General features: G+C 45.2%; 1 protein-coding gene across 3 annotated transcripts in view; it reads right to left on the reverse strand.

The window, feature by feature from the left end:
* The window catches only part of RPH3A (rabphilin 3A), a 61828-nt gene extending 47537 nt beyond the window's left edge, over nucleotides 1-14291 (reverse strand). Inside the window, exons 1-3 of one of the 3 annotated variants that reach the window (XM_059894095.1) lie at nucleotides 14206-14291; nucleotides 10166-10177; nucleotides 1623-1769 (exon numbers count right to left, since the gene is read on the reverse strand). In XM_059894095.1, coding sequence (XP_059750078.1) covers nucleotides 1623-1769; nucleotides 10166-10177; nucleotides 14206-14276 — 230 coding nt within the window. In that variant the 5' untranslated portion in view covers nucleotides 14277-14291. The remainder of the gene's footprint in view (nucleotides 1-1622; nucleotides 1770-10165; nucleotides 10178-14205) is intronic. The other 2 variants (XM_059894096.1, XM_059894097.1) reach the window with 2 other exon arrangements.
* Nucleotides 14292-15951: the final 1660 nt, after the last annotated feature.

Raw genomic sequence — 15951 nt, forward strand, 5'->3', positions numbered from 1 at the left:
AGGAAAAAGGCTGGAAGTCGTTGCTTCCAAGCAAGAATTTAACATCTATATTCTTCCTTCCTGCAAGGCTGAGGCTCCTTGTTGGTTGAAGTGAACACACACACACACACTCCCACACTCACATACACACATGCTCACAGACCTCCCACCTGGACAACTCCTCACTCCTGACGTATCTTTTAAAAAGCAAAATAAAAACTCAACCCTATAAGCAGACCCCTCAAGACCCATCCCTTTAGCAACCTACTGAGGAACCTGACGGAGGGCCGAGCACAAAGCTGACTCCGCCTGTGCCAGGCTATTTGTCATTTGTCAATGGCACCTCTGATCTCCCCAGCCCACTCTGAATAAAATGATCTGCAGAGGCTCAAATCAAAGGCACCCACTTCCTGTGTGTTCACAGCATCATTTTCCATCCAAGAATCTTGTTAACCCCCCACTGAGTGGCTGGGTAGGGAGATGAAAGGGCACCCCAGTGCCCAAACCAGTTGTAAGCAGTTGGCAAAGGCTGCCCCTTGGAAGAAGGTCTGGGGAGGGGGTGGCATCTCAGCAGCTCCTCCCATTTCCCATTTGAGGTTCAGTCTTAGAGGACCCCTTGGTGGCCTCCCTGCATCCTGGCAGTGGAAGTTTCCACCCACGCCAAGAGCCCCCCTCCTCCATACATACGCTCACTCTCCTCTTCTCCCAGACACTCCTCCCCTCTCACTTCCCCACTCCACCCTTCCCAAGCCCAGGCACAGAGCCCTCCCTCTCTCTCTAACACTGTCCTGGCTCACTGATGCTCTGACACACACACCTTCTTACATCCCATACATGTTTTTTGTTACCTTTGCCCTCCAAACCCCACTTTTTCCCTTCCTCCTACCATTCATTAAACATGAAGTATGACCAGGCCTGGTCCAGGAACCATACAAGCATCATTTCACTTACTCCTTACAACAATCCTGTGGGACTATTCCTTTTATTTCTCCCATTCTACAAGTGAGCAAACTGAGGCTCAGAGGGTGAAGCAACATGGCCCAGGATCCACAGCCGGCAAGCGGGGGAGCTGGGATGGAAGCCGAGTTCTTAGAGTCCAGACCCAACCTCTGCTACCTCGCTCTCGTGCTGGCCTCCCTTCAGGATGGATTTCTCCAATTCTCTCATATAATTCGTTTCAGATATGCTCTTTCACATACTGTCTCTTTGACATACACTTCCTCCCCCTTACCTCACCCTCAGCTATCGTTCTGGCATCTGCATGGCCAATGTCTCTAGAACATATTCCTATGCAGCTGGAATGGATATGACACCTGTGCTCACACACACGTCTCCAGCCTTCAGAGACAATCTCTCATCCCCCTCTCAGAAGATCCCTCCTTCTCCATCTTTAATGCACCCCCAGCCCAGAAGCCCCCTCCCCAGCCAGCCCCCAGCCCACTCTCTCCCCTGTTCTCTTTTCTCTTCCAGCTCTCCCACCTCATACATCAAGGATTCCAGTTCTGCCTGAGTGGGTGGCTTGGTACATCACAGATCACAAACCCCGAAGGCAGCCCTGCCCCACCACAGCACACCCGCCCTGAGCAGCAGAGCCTCCTGGCCCTCACTGGCTCTCAGAACGGATGGGAAGCATCAGGCCTCACCCGATTCGCTCCTGCTCCATCTCTTCCATCTTCTCAGCACGAGCAATCACCCGGTTGATGATTTCCTTCTCCTCATCTGTCAGCTCTTCCTGCTTCCTTTGTCTGTCTGGCTGACCACTGGGGTGAACGGACCATCCTGTCTGGAGCCTGAAAGGTAATATAGGAAGGTGTGAGGCTGCAGACAAAGTCAGCAGTTGCAGAGTGGTGGTTAGGCTCTAGCTCCCGGAGTCTGGTAAACTTCAGTTCAAATCCTTGCTGGGAGACCCTGGGCAAAAGAATCCAATCTCTCAGAGCCTCAGTTTGCTCATCTGTACAACAGGACACACATACCTCCCTCATAAGGTTCTGATGAGCTTATTAAGTGCTTAGCACATGGCAGACACTCTGGAAGTAGCATGTGCAGGAAGTTCATGGAAACCTGGAGGATAATGGTGTTCTCAGGAAAAGAATCTAAACGGTAGACTTCTACAGCAGGAGTGGAAACAGTTCTGGGAGGCTGGTCTGAAGCCCTGCATCCCAGGTTGACGCCAGCCCCTGTCTGGCACAAATACATTTGGTGTAGGCCACAGAGTCCTTAAAAAAAAGTTTAAACTAGTGGTCAACTAGTTTTATAAAAATCTCTTGATTTCACATAAACATCTAGCTCTCTTGCCTCCAAAGCTCCTATAGCATTTTGAGTTCCATCCTGTGCTCTCCTTGATCTTTTTTTTAAAATACAAAAAGCAAATACTGATGTAGCACCTACTGGATGCCCACATTATCTCATTTAATCCTCACAACATTTCTACAAGGCAGGACTGTTACTGTCTATTTTCTGGTGAGGAGACATTAGACCACTTGCCCAGGGTCACATGGCTGGGAAGTGGCAGAGGTGGAATTCCGACCTGGGCAGCCTGCACACTTAACCTCCACAGTACGGAGAGAACTGAACGCTGCAGAGGATCAGAGGCTGCTGGGTAGAGAGCTAACGCTGTGGTCTATGGCAAAGTATCATCCTCTCCACTAGTAACATGGTCCACACCCCAGGGCACTGAGGTGCATCGCCCAAGTGGAATGCAGGCTTCAACACCACTAGAAATTCTTGTCCCTGTTGGGGGAAAAATCAGTAACTGTGAATCCCCTGGAGCCAGCACCCCATTAGCTGCCAGCCTCTATTACTTCCACTGCTCTAATCACGTCAGCAGGCGTGAAATTGCCTTTTGACACTCAAAGTTGGAAATTAAAGGCCCCATCTTCCTCCCTGCTCCCGCCTCTTCTTCCATCCTCCCACCTTAGCTGGTTTGTTCAGAAGAGCACAGAAGGAAGAGTTTGAAAGCAATGGAAGCAGATGTCTTGGGGGCAAGTCTTGTTGCGAGAAAGGGAAGGAGGGGGTAGCCTGGGGAAATTCTGGGGGAAACACATCTTGCCTTGGATCAGGGGCCTCTGGGGATGAACAAACGCTAAACATACTCAAATCCCCTTCCCTGAACCCTCCAATGGCTTCTCATTGATTTAGAATAAAACCCAGGACTACATAGAGGTGGTGGTTGCACAATGTGGTGAATGTGCTAAATGCCACTGAAGTGTGCACTTTAAAACGGTTAATTGCATGTTAAGTGAATTTTACCTTAATAAAAGTAAGACTCAGTTTCTTGCCCATCTGCAAAGTCCTACCCGATCTGTGCTTTACCTGACTCTCCATCCTTTTCGCCCCTTCTCACTACACTCCAGCTGTACTGGCCTCCCTGCTCAATCTTGAACACTGAAACCTTGTTTTTGTTTCAGGGCTTTTGCACTTGCTGTCCCGGCTTCCAGGAACACTCATCTCCCCAGATCTCCCCCTTCTCATCATTCAGGTCTCAGCTCAAATGTCAGCCTTTCAGAGAGGTCTTCCCTGAGCTCTCATTGCCCAGGTTCACTTGTATCCATCACTAACTGAAATTATCTTTTAAAAGAAGTTTGTTGTTTACCTGTTTGTTGCCTCTCTCCCCCCACCTGAACGTAGGATTCCAGGAGGACAGGGACCTTGTCTGGGTCTGGGTCACTATTATGTCAATGGCATTTAGAATAGTGTCTGAGAGTAAGCACAGAAAGAGTTTTTGAATAAGACACAATACCTTATTGCCAAAAGGGATGATAAATGTCTGATTATAAGTGTGACCCACAGCAAGACTGAAGCAACAGAAGTCACTTAGTCTAGGGGACCAAAGAGAGTGCCTTGAGGGAGTGATATCTACTCTGAGACCCTGAAGAGGATTTACTGTGATGCTGGTGGAGCTTAAATTTGGGACCCTTTGCTAGCACAGGCACCTTCCAAGGCCCTGGGAAGAGCCCTCGTAATGATCATCTGTCCTGAAAATTTTGTAAAAGAGAGATATTTTTGTCTTCTTTATTTTGAAGAGGGCTCTCCTAAATTACGTAAGCTCCAGGCTGCAGAAAGGTATGGCTGGCTCCTACTGAGACCTCAGAGATAAACTAGAGTTGGTGAGAGGAAGGCAGAGGAAGAAACTGAGCCTGACAGAGGAATGGTCTTTGCAGAGACCTGGAGTTGAGAGAGTGGGCAGTGTGCCTGAGGAGGTGAAGGAAGATCAATATGGTAGCCAGCCTACAAGATGCTCGCCAAGGATCTCTGCCTCCTGGTATTCACACCCTCCCTGTGTCATCCCCTCCCACACTGAATCCCAGCTAGTCCTGTGTGACCAGCTAAATACAATGGAAGTGACCGTGGGTGACTTCCAAGGCTAGGTCACAAAAGACATTGCAACTTCTGCCTTGGTGTCTTGGATCATGCAGTCTAGGGGAAGTCAGATGCCATGTCATGAGGATACTCAAACATCCCTGTGGAGAGGAATTGAGGCCCCCTGCCAACAGCCAGCACCAAACGTGCCAGCTGTGTGATCCTCTAGCCCTTGTCGAGCCCTTATATGGCTGCAGCCCCAGCTGACATAAGACTACAACTGTGTCAGACCCACCCAGCCAAGCCACTCTCAAATATCTACCAACAAAAACTGCAAGAGGTAATAAGTAGTTTCTGTTGTTTAAGCCACTACGTTTGATATGATTTGTTCTGCAGCATCAGATAACTGGAAAAATCAGCCCAGCTGGAGGATAGAGACAGGGTGGCACAAAGCCCCAGCGATAGTGTCTGTGTTCATTTTCGATTGCTACATAACAAGTTATTATAAACTTAGGGGCCTTACACAACACACATTCATTATCTCACAGTTTCCATGTCAGAAGTCCAGGCACGGCTTAGCTGGGTCCTCTGCTCAGCATCTCACAAGGCTGCAATCAGTTGTCGGCTGGGTTGAGTTCTCATCTTGAGCCTTTCTGGGGAAGAATCAGCTTCCAGGCAAATTTGAGTTATTGGCAGAATTCATTTCCTGGCAGCCATGTGACCTAGGACCCCAGCTTTTTGTTGGCTATTAGCAGGAAGTCACCTCCATGTCTTGGAGGCAGCCTGCAATTCCTAACCAAGCAGACTTCTCCAACTTCATCCTGTGGGCCACTTCCTTCATCAAGTATACAAGGTGACTCTCAAGCTCCGGTCAAATGAGAAAGGGTCTTATATAACATGATGTAATCACAAGGGTGATGTTCCATCCCATTTGTCGTATTCTATAGGTTAGAAACACATCCCAGGTCCTGCACGCACTCAAGGCGAGGAGCTTACACAAAGGCATGAACACCAGGAGGGGAGGGCCATTGAGGATCACCTGAAAGCCCATCTGGCACAGCCTCCCTACAGGGGTCTTTCCAGCCTTGCTTGAATGCTCCCCGTGATGAAGACCTCACTCTCTCATTAGGAGTCTATGCCGTTCTGTTGGAAAGATCTTCCTTACAGTGTGCTAATATCCCTCAGCCTGATGTTTCTTCCCATTAATTGTAAAGGATACATTGGACTCCTGCATAATGAAGACCACCATCCTTCCCAAAGAGCCTTAGTTATAACCTCATCCAGCCACCTCCCCAGGTCCCTCTGGTTTTCTGTGGAAATGGATGCCTCAACTGCCCCTATTCTTCCTTCCTTCATCCCTTCTTTTCTTCCTTCATTCTCTTCTGATCGGTCCCTCCATTTATTTCCTGCCTTTACGAAGTAGCTCAGTGACCAAGACAGAGCACAGGTGAGATGCTGGGCCTCATACCCAGTGGAGACCCTTTCAAGGGCACATTCCCACAGCTCACAATCTGGTCATGGGTACGGTCAGCCATGGGTCAGACCTGAAGCCAATGCCTCTCACCCCACCACACAACTCGCTGGGATCAGAATGCACAGGAAATGCACGACTGCAGAAAGATAAGCAGGAATGGGGGTCCACAAGAGGTCTGCCGAGGACAACTGTCTCCATCTGCAGATGAGCAGAAGGCCTGCTAGAGGCTGCCGGCACCTCTGCAGACCCCCATCCTCTGCTCAGAAACACGCAGTTGACAAACAGTTCATCTAGTGTTTGAAAATGTCACTGATTGCTCTCAGTGGGGACACGCAAGCCTCCTGTGGATTTTCATGTTTTAATCCCAAAAGTAAACAGAGGGAAATGAGATGGTTTTTCAAACCAAAGCCTTTGCTCTCAAGGGAGAAAATGGGCTTGTCTGGGCCTCCTCTGGGCTGGAGAACACTGTGAGCATGGGGGCCTTGAGAATTCTCCTGTGACAGGACGGTGGCACCCTTGCCAAGGGCCTCTGGGCACAGGATTCCAGCTCCACGTCCTTAAGACCAGAGTCCAGTGTTGGGATCTCATTAAAAACCAAAGGTGGAGATCAAAGTGTTGCTTCCTTGGACAAGTGACTCAGAGCATTGTATCGAGTCCAGTAAATACCCAGAGGGCCTACTGTGTACCAACCTGAGCCCTCCTTGACCTGGCGGGGTTTAAGATTGGAATCCTGGACCTGTGGCTTATTAGCAGTGTGTACTAGGGCCCTGAGCCACTCTGAATGTCAGTTTCCAGATCTGTTAAGTGGGAATGATTTCATGTCTGTTTCCTGCCGGGACCTTCAGAGGCTACTCCTGACCCTCAGTAGCTGCATGAGGAGAGACCCCTGGCTTACTGGCTGAGACAGGGCGAAGAGGGCTGGCCCATCTCTGCTCTCATTCACATACCTAGGACAATGCTTCCTGGAGAATCATCAAAGGGCACCTGCCTCCTATTTCCCCAAACTGTCTAAGCCATGGTTTTCAAACTATTGTCTGTAGTTCCCTGGAGGGATCTCAAAGGGCTGCAGGTGAGTGGGTCGTAGAGGGACAGAGTGGGTAGGGAACCAGGCCCGCCATCCTCATTTCGGCCCAGATGGCAATGCTGGGTTCCCAACACTAGCAAAGCAAGGATGCCAGTTTAAAAACAAAGAGAGTGAGAGAAAAAAATTTTTTAAGAATTTAATATTTGATATTTAATAAAATCATGAGATATAGTTTATTACATTGGTGACCTCAATACTTCACCCTTCTAAGTATCCATGCCCTTTGCCATGTGACTTTGAAATTGATCTCACCAAAAGGTCAGGGTCTTTCTCCCTAACCCCTGAATCCTGCTTGGACTTATGGCCTACTTTGGCCAATAAAACACAGGGGAGAGATGTTGTGCCATCCGGGGCTAAGCCTGCAAAAGCCTTGTGTGTTTCTACTTACTCTCTTACTCTCTGTCATCACCATGACAAAAAGCTTAGGACCGCCTGTTGGAGGATGAGAGGCATGTGGATCAGAGCTGAGTCATTCCAGCCACAGCCATCCTAGATCAGACAACCCTTTGATACATGAGCAAGCCCAGCCAAGATCAGCAGAACCACCAGCTGAGCCCAGGTCCCTGAGAATAAATCATCGTTTTTCTATCCCACTGAGTTTTAAGGTGGTTTGTTACACAGCAAAAGATAACTGATACGCTATCTACTGTGGCAACAAAAAAGTGAAGCTTGTTAAACTCCCTACATTTACTTTACAGTTTGGTATTATTTTAACTTACAGTTGCACCGTGGTATGTTTAATGCTTTCAGCCATGACAGGTCTTTATCCATCGCCACTCTTTACCTGTCTTATATATTTAGCTTCTGAATAAAATAGTATTCAAAGAAAGAACTTTGCTGCTAACAGAAGTCTAAAGATGACTGCAGTTGACCTGCTCATCTTCCAGAGGCTTGACACTCAGAAGAGGGAGGAGAATTGCTAAGAAATTCTCTTGTGTGGGGAGAATATGGTCAGAGGGTCGAGACACCAGCATTCTGGACGTGCTTCATCTGTGACCTGAATGTACTTGGTTAGGTGCATCTAGAGATGGTCAGAAGGAACTCTCCCAACAAACCAGCACCAGTGGCCTCTAACACAAAAGGAAATTAGTCCTGACTGCAGGTGGAAGCCCCTCACAGATGTTTCCCCCTAAAATACTGCAAAGGGCAGATTCCCAGCTCCTTCCTGCCTCCCACCTTGATTCTTCATTTCATGCACACAATAGTCACGTAATAAATACCCACCGGATGTCTCTATTAATATATTATAACTCCCAAAAGGAGTGGGATGATGGAAATGCTGTCAGGGCACGAAGGCTCTGAAGCATTAAACAGCGGTGGTGTGCAGAAAATGAATCCTTTTTCTTTCCTTTCTTCTTATCCCCTCCCTTCCCCCAGGATGCCGACCAAAGCAGGTGTCAGCAGGAAGTCTCTTTACAGCTCAGTGAATGAGACTTTAATGAATCCTGAAGGGGAGGCGGTGGAAGGAGGGGCATCCACACCACAGAACAGTTTACATAAGCCCTGCTGGTAAAAAGGCCCTTTTGGATGAAATTTACCCCTAACAGACTAAAGAGGGTGCCAAAAGGATGCTGTGGTTTCCCGACTCCCTTCAGAAAGCTAAGGGGATCTCGGGCTCCTGGTAATCTTTTAAGCCAGACTGAGTGCCATTCAGCTTTCCTAAAATCCCATGCTCTCTCTCCTATTTGGACTTTGCACATGCTGTTCCCTTACCTGGAACTCCTCTGTCTCTTCTCTATCTTGTACCTCCTTTACATGGTCTCAGCTTACACATTACTTCTTCCAGGAAGCTCTCCCATCATGACCCCAAAGTCTAGTTAGGTGCCCACCATTGTGCTCCCTTGGCCCCTGTGATTCTGCTATTATAGCTCCTTGCACTATAAAGTGTATTTGTTGGTGACTGACTATTTATTTGTTTGTAAACCCTTCTAGACATCCACTCAGAGTTTGGCTAACCTTGTATTCTTGGTGCTTAGCACAGTGCATGATATGTGTTTGTTAATGAAGGAAGGGAGGGAGGGAAGGAGGGAGAAAGGGAAGAGGAGAGGAGAGGAAGGAGAGGATGAAGGAGGGAGGGAAGGAGGATGGACATACACCCTACCTTTCAGCTTTCAGCATTCAGGAAGCCTGAAGCACTTGGGACCCTCTGAAGTCATGAACTTCTCTCTTGTGATGTTCATATTTATAATCGCACAACATCTCAGCATCTCTCCCTAGCATGTCTGAATGATATGCTCACAATATTCATAAAAAGACCAGAATTTTACCAGCCAACACAGAGACTGTAGAACACACACCGTACATATATGCATGCACACACACAATGTATACATACAAGGTATATATATATATATATATATATATATATATATATATATATATATATATAAAATACACACAAGGGTAAAGCAAGGTTGTGATCCACACCTTCCTCTGATTTTGGTGCTTTACGGTTTACAAAGCTTTCCCATGCATCTCATATGACCGTACCACCTCCCAGTGAAGGTGGAAGGGCAGGGTTAACATAACCACATTATGGCCAGGGCTCAAGGAGGTGAAGGGCAGTGCCCCAAGGCCAGACTGACATTGAGTCCCAGAGCAGGACTCAGACCTGGGTGTTCTGAGGCTAGACTCAGCGCTCTGGCTGTGGCTCTGTGAAAACTTCCCCATCAAGGGGAAGGTAAAAATGACCTCCCATAGTTTCCCAATGTGTACACACAACCAAAGCCCCATCTGCTTTGCAGCCTGACTGTTCATTTGTTGGACCCAGCATCCAATCTGTCATGCATATTTAGGAAATGAATCCAATTTAAAACAAAAGTTATGAGCAAAGATAGGACCTCTGAGTCAAAGGCATTTCACTGGGAAATCAGGCTGACCTTCCATGAGGTGACAGAGACCATGTGTACAGCACATAACTTCCCACAAGCTCTGTTCTGCTCATCAGCATCTTTGATTAATGATAGTAGTCATGTGAGTTAATATTTTCTTTATCTACAAACAGTGTTCCCAGGCAAACTGGTGCAGAAACAGAGGCACACGGTGGTTAATAAGCTTGCTGAACCCCACGAATTGCTAACAAAAATTAAACTGAGGGCTCCCCTAAGGAATATTTTCCAACCTTTTATCAAGATTTTTTTTTTTGAAATTTCCTATTTTTCTTTCTCAAGAGGGGTATGTGTTTTTTTTTAACAACTGGAATTTGTTTTTAGATATGTAAAACATGCTAGTTCCTTTTTGAACCATCTCTCTTTAGGGACAAGCCACTTTAATCAGAAAAGAGATAAAATTCAGTCTGTAGAAAAATAAAAGTATTACAAAATACTCACTGTTCTTTATCACTGAAGGAAGGCAAAGAAAGGAGAGAAAGAACAAAATGAATGAAGTTAGGGGAAAAAAATCTCTCAACAATGTAAACACTGTCTGGATGCCACAACCGCACAGTTCTGTTTAAATCACAGTGACCTACTTCCATTTGTTATCAGTCATTATTATCTTATTCCAGCACATCTAAAACAAGGCTGCAGCAACGTAGGGTTGTATGAGCCACAGCCTTGATTAAAGTGACCAATCAGTTCAGCTTATTAATTAACCAATCTGATCATTTATGTATTTGAATAATGTTTTCTGGCACTAAAAAGGAATCACTTAATGATAACAGGGCCACCATCATTCTTGGTTTCTGTTGTTTCAAACACTGGGGGATAAGGAGCACATTGAGGTAGGCAATGAGCCCTGAACCGTGACTGGATCATCCAAAAGCAGAACTCGCAGTGCCCCAGTTTGGGGAAGCAAGTCCTTCCAGTCTAAAAAGGAGACCAGCCTCTCCACTTACTAGACATGCTACCATAGGCAGGTCACATCTCTTCTTTGTGCCTCAGTTTCCACCTCTGATCTCTGGCACTCTCAGGCTTGCAGACTTGAAAACTATAGAGAAGTATCAACTATCGGAGACCAGCATTTCTCCACGTGTATCAACAACATAAGACAGCTGAAGCCCTGTCCTACCGATGCAAGAAACAGATACACTCACTTCTTTCAAACACAACCACAACTGTGTTCCAAACACCATCGTCAGATTCAAGGAGACTGAGAGAAATCACAAAGGCAGTAAAGTGTATCTGGCTAGCCAGCAGTTAATTAAGACTAGATTTCTTAATTTATTGGAGAAAGACATTTGAAGCGTCTGCATTAGCACATCATCACTGTTGCAGACTAGATAGCATGTGTGATGACTATAATTTACCCATTAGCATTTATTGGAAAATAATTTTAACATCTGAAGAAAATGCAGTAGCAATCAAGCCAGCTGGATGCATTCAGAATGCCAAGATGTTTCACAGGAGCCCAGAAGCACTTGAATGAAACTGCATCCAGACTGTTTGAATAATTCTAATTTAATTGTAAGGCAAATTGTTTGGCTTCATATCGACTAAAGTAAACTCTGATGGGTTTTAATTAACTGACATTTCTTAAATAAAATAAATATTTTACCCCATTCACCTTCAGGCAACTGTTTATCTTACAGAGACAATTTTTGGCTGATGGAATATTGTCTGCCAAGTAAGGCTGGCTTCAAGAGGACATCATGGGAAGGGCTCGGAAACTAGAAGTTTCCTTTCAAAAAGGAAACCAACAGAGATCAATAATGTCTTCAAAACTATAAACTTGTAGAACTAGAGGAGGTTTTAGGTAGAAGTAGTAAATAGGGACTTTTGCTTCAAGAATATGAGTGCACTAAATATTCCAAAAGACCCTAGGATTGCTAGAAAATAAGGGAATTCTCCAACAACCCTCCCTACTTCAAAACAAATAAACAAAACAGACTTCATCACAATAAAAAACTTTTCCTCTTCAAGACTCTGTTACGAAAAAGAAAATGCAAGTCATAGACCAGGAAAAATACATGCAAAATGTGTCTCCAGCAGAGGACTTTTATCTACAACACATGACAAAAAGCTTAGAAAACTTAATAACAAGAAGATAAAGGACCCAATTTTTAAATGGACAAAGTATTTGAACAGACACTTTAACAAAGAGGTTATACGAATGGCAAAATTACAAAAGAAGACATTCAACATCATTAGTCATTAGGGAAGTGCAAATTAAAATCACAAAACTAATACCACTATGCACACATTAGAATGGTTAAAATGGAAAAGACTAATCATATCAAGTGTTGGTGAGGAGGAAGAGAGATGGAACTCTTGTACACTTCTGGTGGAAATTTAAAGTGGTACAACCAATTTGGAAAACAGTTTGGCAGTTTTTTAAAAAGTTAAACATACACCTACTATCCATACCACTGAGACATTCTACTCCTAGGTATTTACTCAAGAGAAATGAAAGTATATGTTTATACAAATTTTATTTGTACTAGCCCAAAACTGGAAACAACCCAAATGTTCATCAATAGGTGAATGGATAAACAAATTGTGGTATATCCACACAATGAAATACTATTTAGCAATAAAAAGGAATAAACTATTGATATGAAAAACAATATGGATGGATCATGAGATAATTATGCCAAGTGAAAGAAGACATCTCTCAAAAAAGGAGTACATACTGAATGATTCCATTTATAGAAATTCCAAAAAATGCAAACTAATTTATAGTTACAGAAAGAAGATTAGTAATTACTTAGGGATGGGTGGGGAGAGGGAGGGGCAGAAAGGAGAGACTGCAAAGGGGAATGAGTGTGCGCATATGCGTAAAAATGATCAAACTGTACTGTTGGAGGTAAATCAATTATACCTTTATGAGGCAATTTTTTAAAAAAGAAAAAGAAAACCCAGCAAACTGAATCCAGAACAGGGAGCTGTGAGCAGTAAGCCAATGTAAATACCAGCATTATGTTCCAGAGGCTGACTCTGAGCTCCTAACAAGGTGAGGAAGCTGAATCTGAGACCCCCACTTTGAGCCAGGACCCTCTAAGGGAGCTCAGGTCACATCCTGGGTGAGCAGCACACCTGATTCCTGGCAGAAGCAAGTGCAAATCTCTCTGAAGAAAATATTCCCATGGTAGATCCCCAGGATTCTCACAGGTTGAGCTCACAATAAAAAATTACCAAGCGTTTAAAAAACAAGACCTTTGAGTGAAAATCTGCAGGGATGATAAACAATAGACTTAGATTGTAAAGGTCTTCAGGCAGTGGTGTGCTGGTAAATGTTTAACAGTTGAACCTCTGGAGAAAAAGCCCCACTGTGGCTGATTTCGAGTACCTATATGATGTCACTAAATGCAGAACTGGGAGGAAACATGCAGTAGTGTACTATTATATAGTATTTCACCATACAGGTATCATAGGCACAAATAACATAGAGAATAACAAAACATAGTAAAATAATTAAGAAGTGATAGGGGCAGAACAGGAATAAAGATGCAGACATAGAGAATGGACTTGAGGACACGGGTAGGGGGAAGGGTAAGCTGGGATGAAATGAGAGAGTGGCATGGACATATACACACTACCAAATGTAAAATAGATAGCTAGTGGGAAGCAGCACAGGGAGATCAGCTCGGTGCTTCGTGACCACCCAGAGGGGTGGGATAGGGAGGATGGGAGGGAGACGCAAGAGGGAGGAGATATGGGGATATATGTATATGTATAGCTGATTCACTTTGTTATAAAGCAGAAACTAACACACCAGTGTAAAGCAATTATACTCCAATAAAGATGTTAAAAAAAATTAAGAAGTGATTAACGTTAAGTATTCACCACCTTTGTGTTTAATGTAATTTAATTGTAAAACTATACAACTTAATTTTTAATTCTGGCCATGTTTAACAACTGACTTGCAAAAATTCCTGAAAATTTAACATCAGCTCTAAGGAACCACCATGGTACAGATCCAGCACACCACTGATTCAGGTATAATAGTTACTGGAAAGAGTATGTGAAATTTCCCAATTTTTAAATGATCAGGCCAAAAAGAAAAAAGAAAAAACACATTTCTGCAAGTCAGAGTCAGCTGGTGGCCTGCCAGTTTGCAATCTCTGATCTAGTCCAACTTCCTTATTTAATTGATGACGAAACCAAGGCCCAAAGAAGGGAAAGAGATTCACCCAGAGTAGCTCAGATCTAGAACCAGAACCAAGTCTGATTCTAACCACCAGGTCAGTGCTGTTTCCATTCCACCAAGCCACCTCTCATTTAGGGCATGGAGCTCAGAATTTAATCTTGTTACTCCAACCTTGCAAAGAAGTAAAATCAGTGAAGTTTCCACAACAAACTCCCACTAGGTTCTTTTTCCTCCACCCCAGGGAAGGAAATTTCTTTCCTTGCTATTCCTCTCCTCCTTCAAGTGTAGATCAGGACCTCATTGCCCCAAAGCAAACAACTCCCAGGAACACCCAGCGACTTACTTTGATTGCTGGGGTCGGTCACTGGGACACATCCAACGGCTACAGCTGTTGCTGAACACGGTGTCAGTCATGGTAGAAGCCCAGTGCTCCTGGAAAACAACAGCCCAGAAAGGACATCATGCAAACAGTCATTCAATCACCCTTTATTTCTCAGGGCCCTGGTCTATGCCAAGCACTCTGGGGGATACAGAGAAGAAACGGAACTTCATCCAGCTTCTCCGCTTTCCAGATGGGGACTTTCAGGCCCCAAGAGGGAAACTGTCACAGCTCCCTCGTGGCAGAAATGGATCAGAGGGAAGAACTTCCTCCCTTTAATCCGTGTTCCTCCCATTCATTGTTGATGCAAGACCACATATCCAGGAGGGAGGGTCAGAGCTCTTAACTCCAATCCAGGGTCTTTCTACTAGAGGAAGTCATCTGACTCATGTACTAGTCAACTTGGACTTGGTCAGGTCAAAAAGAAAACAAACCCACGTCTTGAGAGTTTTGAGGTCCCAAATGCCAGAGTCATCCCTGGCTTGCTTTCTTTTTAATACTCTACACCCAAGCCATCAGAAAGTCATGTTGGCTTCACCGTCATAATAGATCCAGAATCTTCCCAATGTTCTGTGCCTAAATTGCTACTATGCTGATCCAAACCACTACTATCCCGGCCTGGCTTACTATAGGAGCCTCTTCACTGGTCTCTCTGCTTCTGCCCTTGGCCCACTTCAGTCCATGCTCTACACAGTGACCAGGGAGATCATCACAAACATAAATCACAGCTTGTGAAAACAGCACCATCACGGTTAATATCTCCCTGCTAAAATGTAAGCCTCTTGCAGAACTCTTTCTGTTTTGTTCTCTGCTTAATGTCCAATATCCAGCATAGTGCCTGGCACATAGAAGGCACTTAATAAATTTTTGTTGAATGCGTGAATGAGTCTCCATCAACACTAAGTTTAGCTGAACTCAGCCAAGCTTATGTCCTTTCTGAACTTCCCCTCCTTGCCCTTCCCTCAGGTCTAAGCAAAGAATAAGGGGAAAGAGGGACTTCCCTGGTGGTCCCATGGTAAAGAATCCGCCTTGCAATGCAGGGGACGCGGGTTCAATCCCTGGTCAGGGAACTAAGATCCCACATGCCGTGGGGCAACTAAGCCCGTGTGCCACAACTACTGAGCTCATGCGCCTCAACTAGAGAACCTGCGTGCCGCAAACTACAGAGCCCATGCGCTCTGGAACCTGCGCGCCACAACTACAGAGCCCACGCGCCCTGGAGCCTGAGCACCACAACCAGAGAAGAGAAAACTCACGGCCACAGCTAGACAGAAGCCCGTGCACCACAATGAAGAGCCCGCGTGGTGCAACAAAAGATCCCGCATGCCGCAACTAAGACCCAACACAGCCAAAAAAATAATAATAAGATAAATAAATAAATAATAAATAAATCTCTAAAAAGAATAAGGGGAAAGAGACCATGGAGATCACATTTAATTTATTTTTTAAAAAAGCCTTAGAAGGTAGGTCACTGTGTCCAGTGGGTTCTGATTTCCCTGAAGGTCTTGGTACAATACAGTCTTTTTTCCTAGGAAGCTGAATAGATGAGCAGTTGGGAGGTGAACAGGGAGAGAACTCTCTTTCCTATTCTACAGCCAGTGCAATTATTAAATCTTCGTGTGGGTGAAGCCGGGGATCGGGGGGCTGATGGTTGGACACAGGGAAGGAAAGGCCCCTTAGAGAAAAGCCATTTCATCTGCTCCCGGGTGG

The sequence above is a fragment of the Balaenoptera ricei genome, chromosome 14, assembly GCF_028023285.1.
Source record: "Balaenoptera ricei isolate mBalRic1 chromosome 14, mBalRic1.hap2, whole genome shotgun sequence".
NCBI lineage: Eukaryota > Metazoa > Chordata > Mammalia > Artiodactyla > Balaenopteridae > Balaenoptera > Balaenoptera ricei.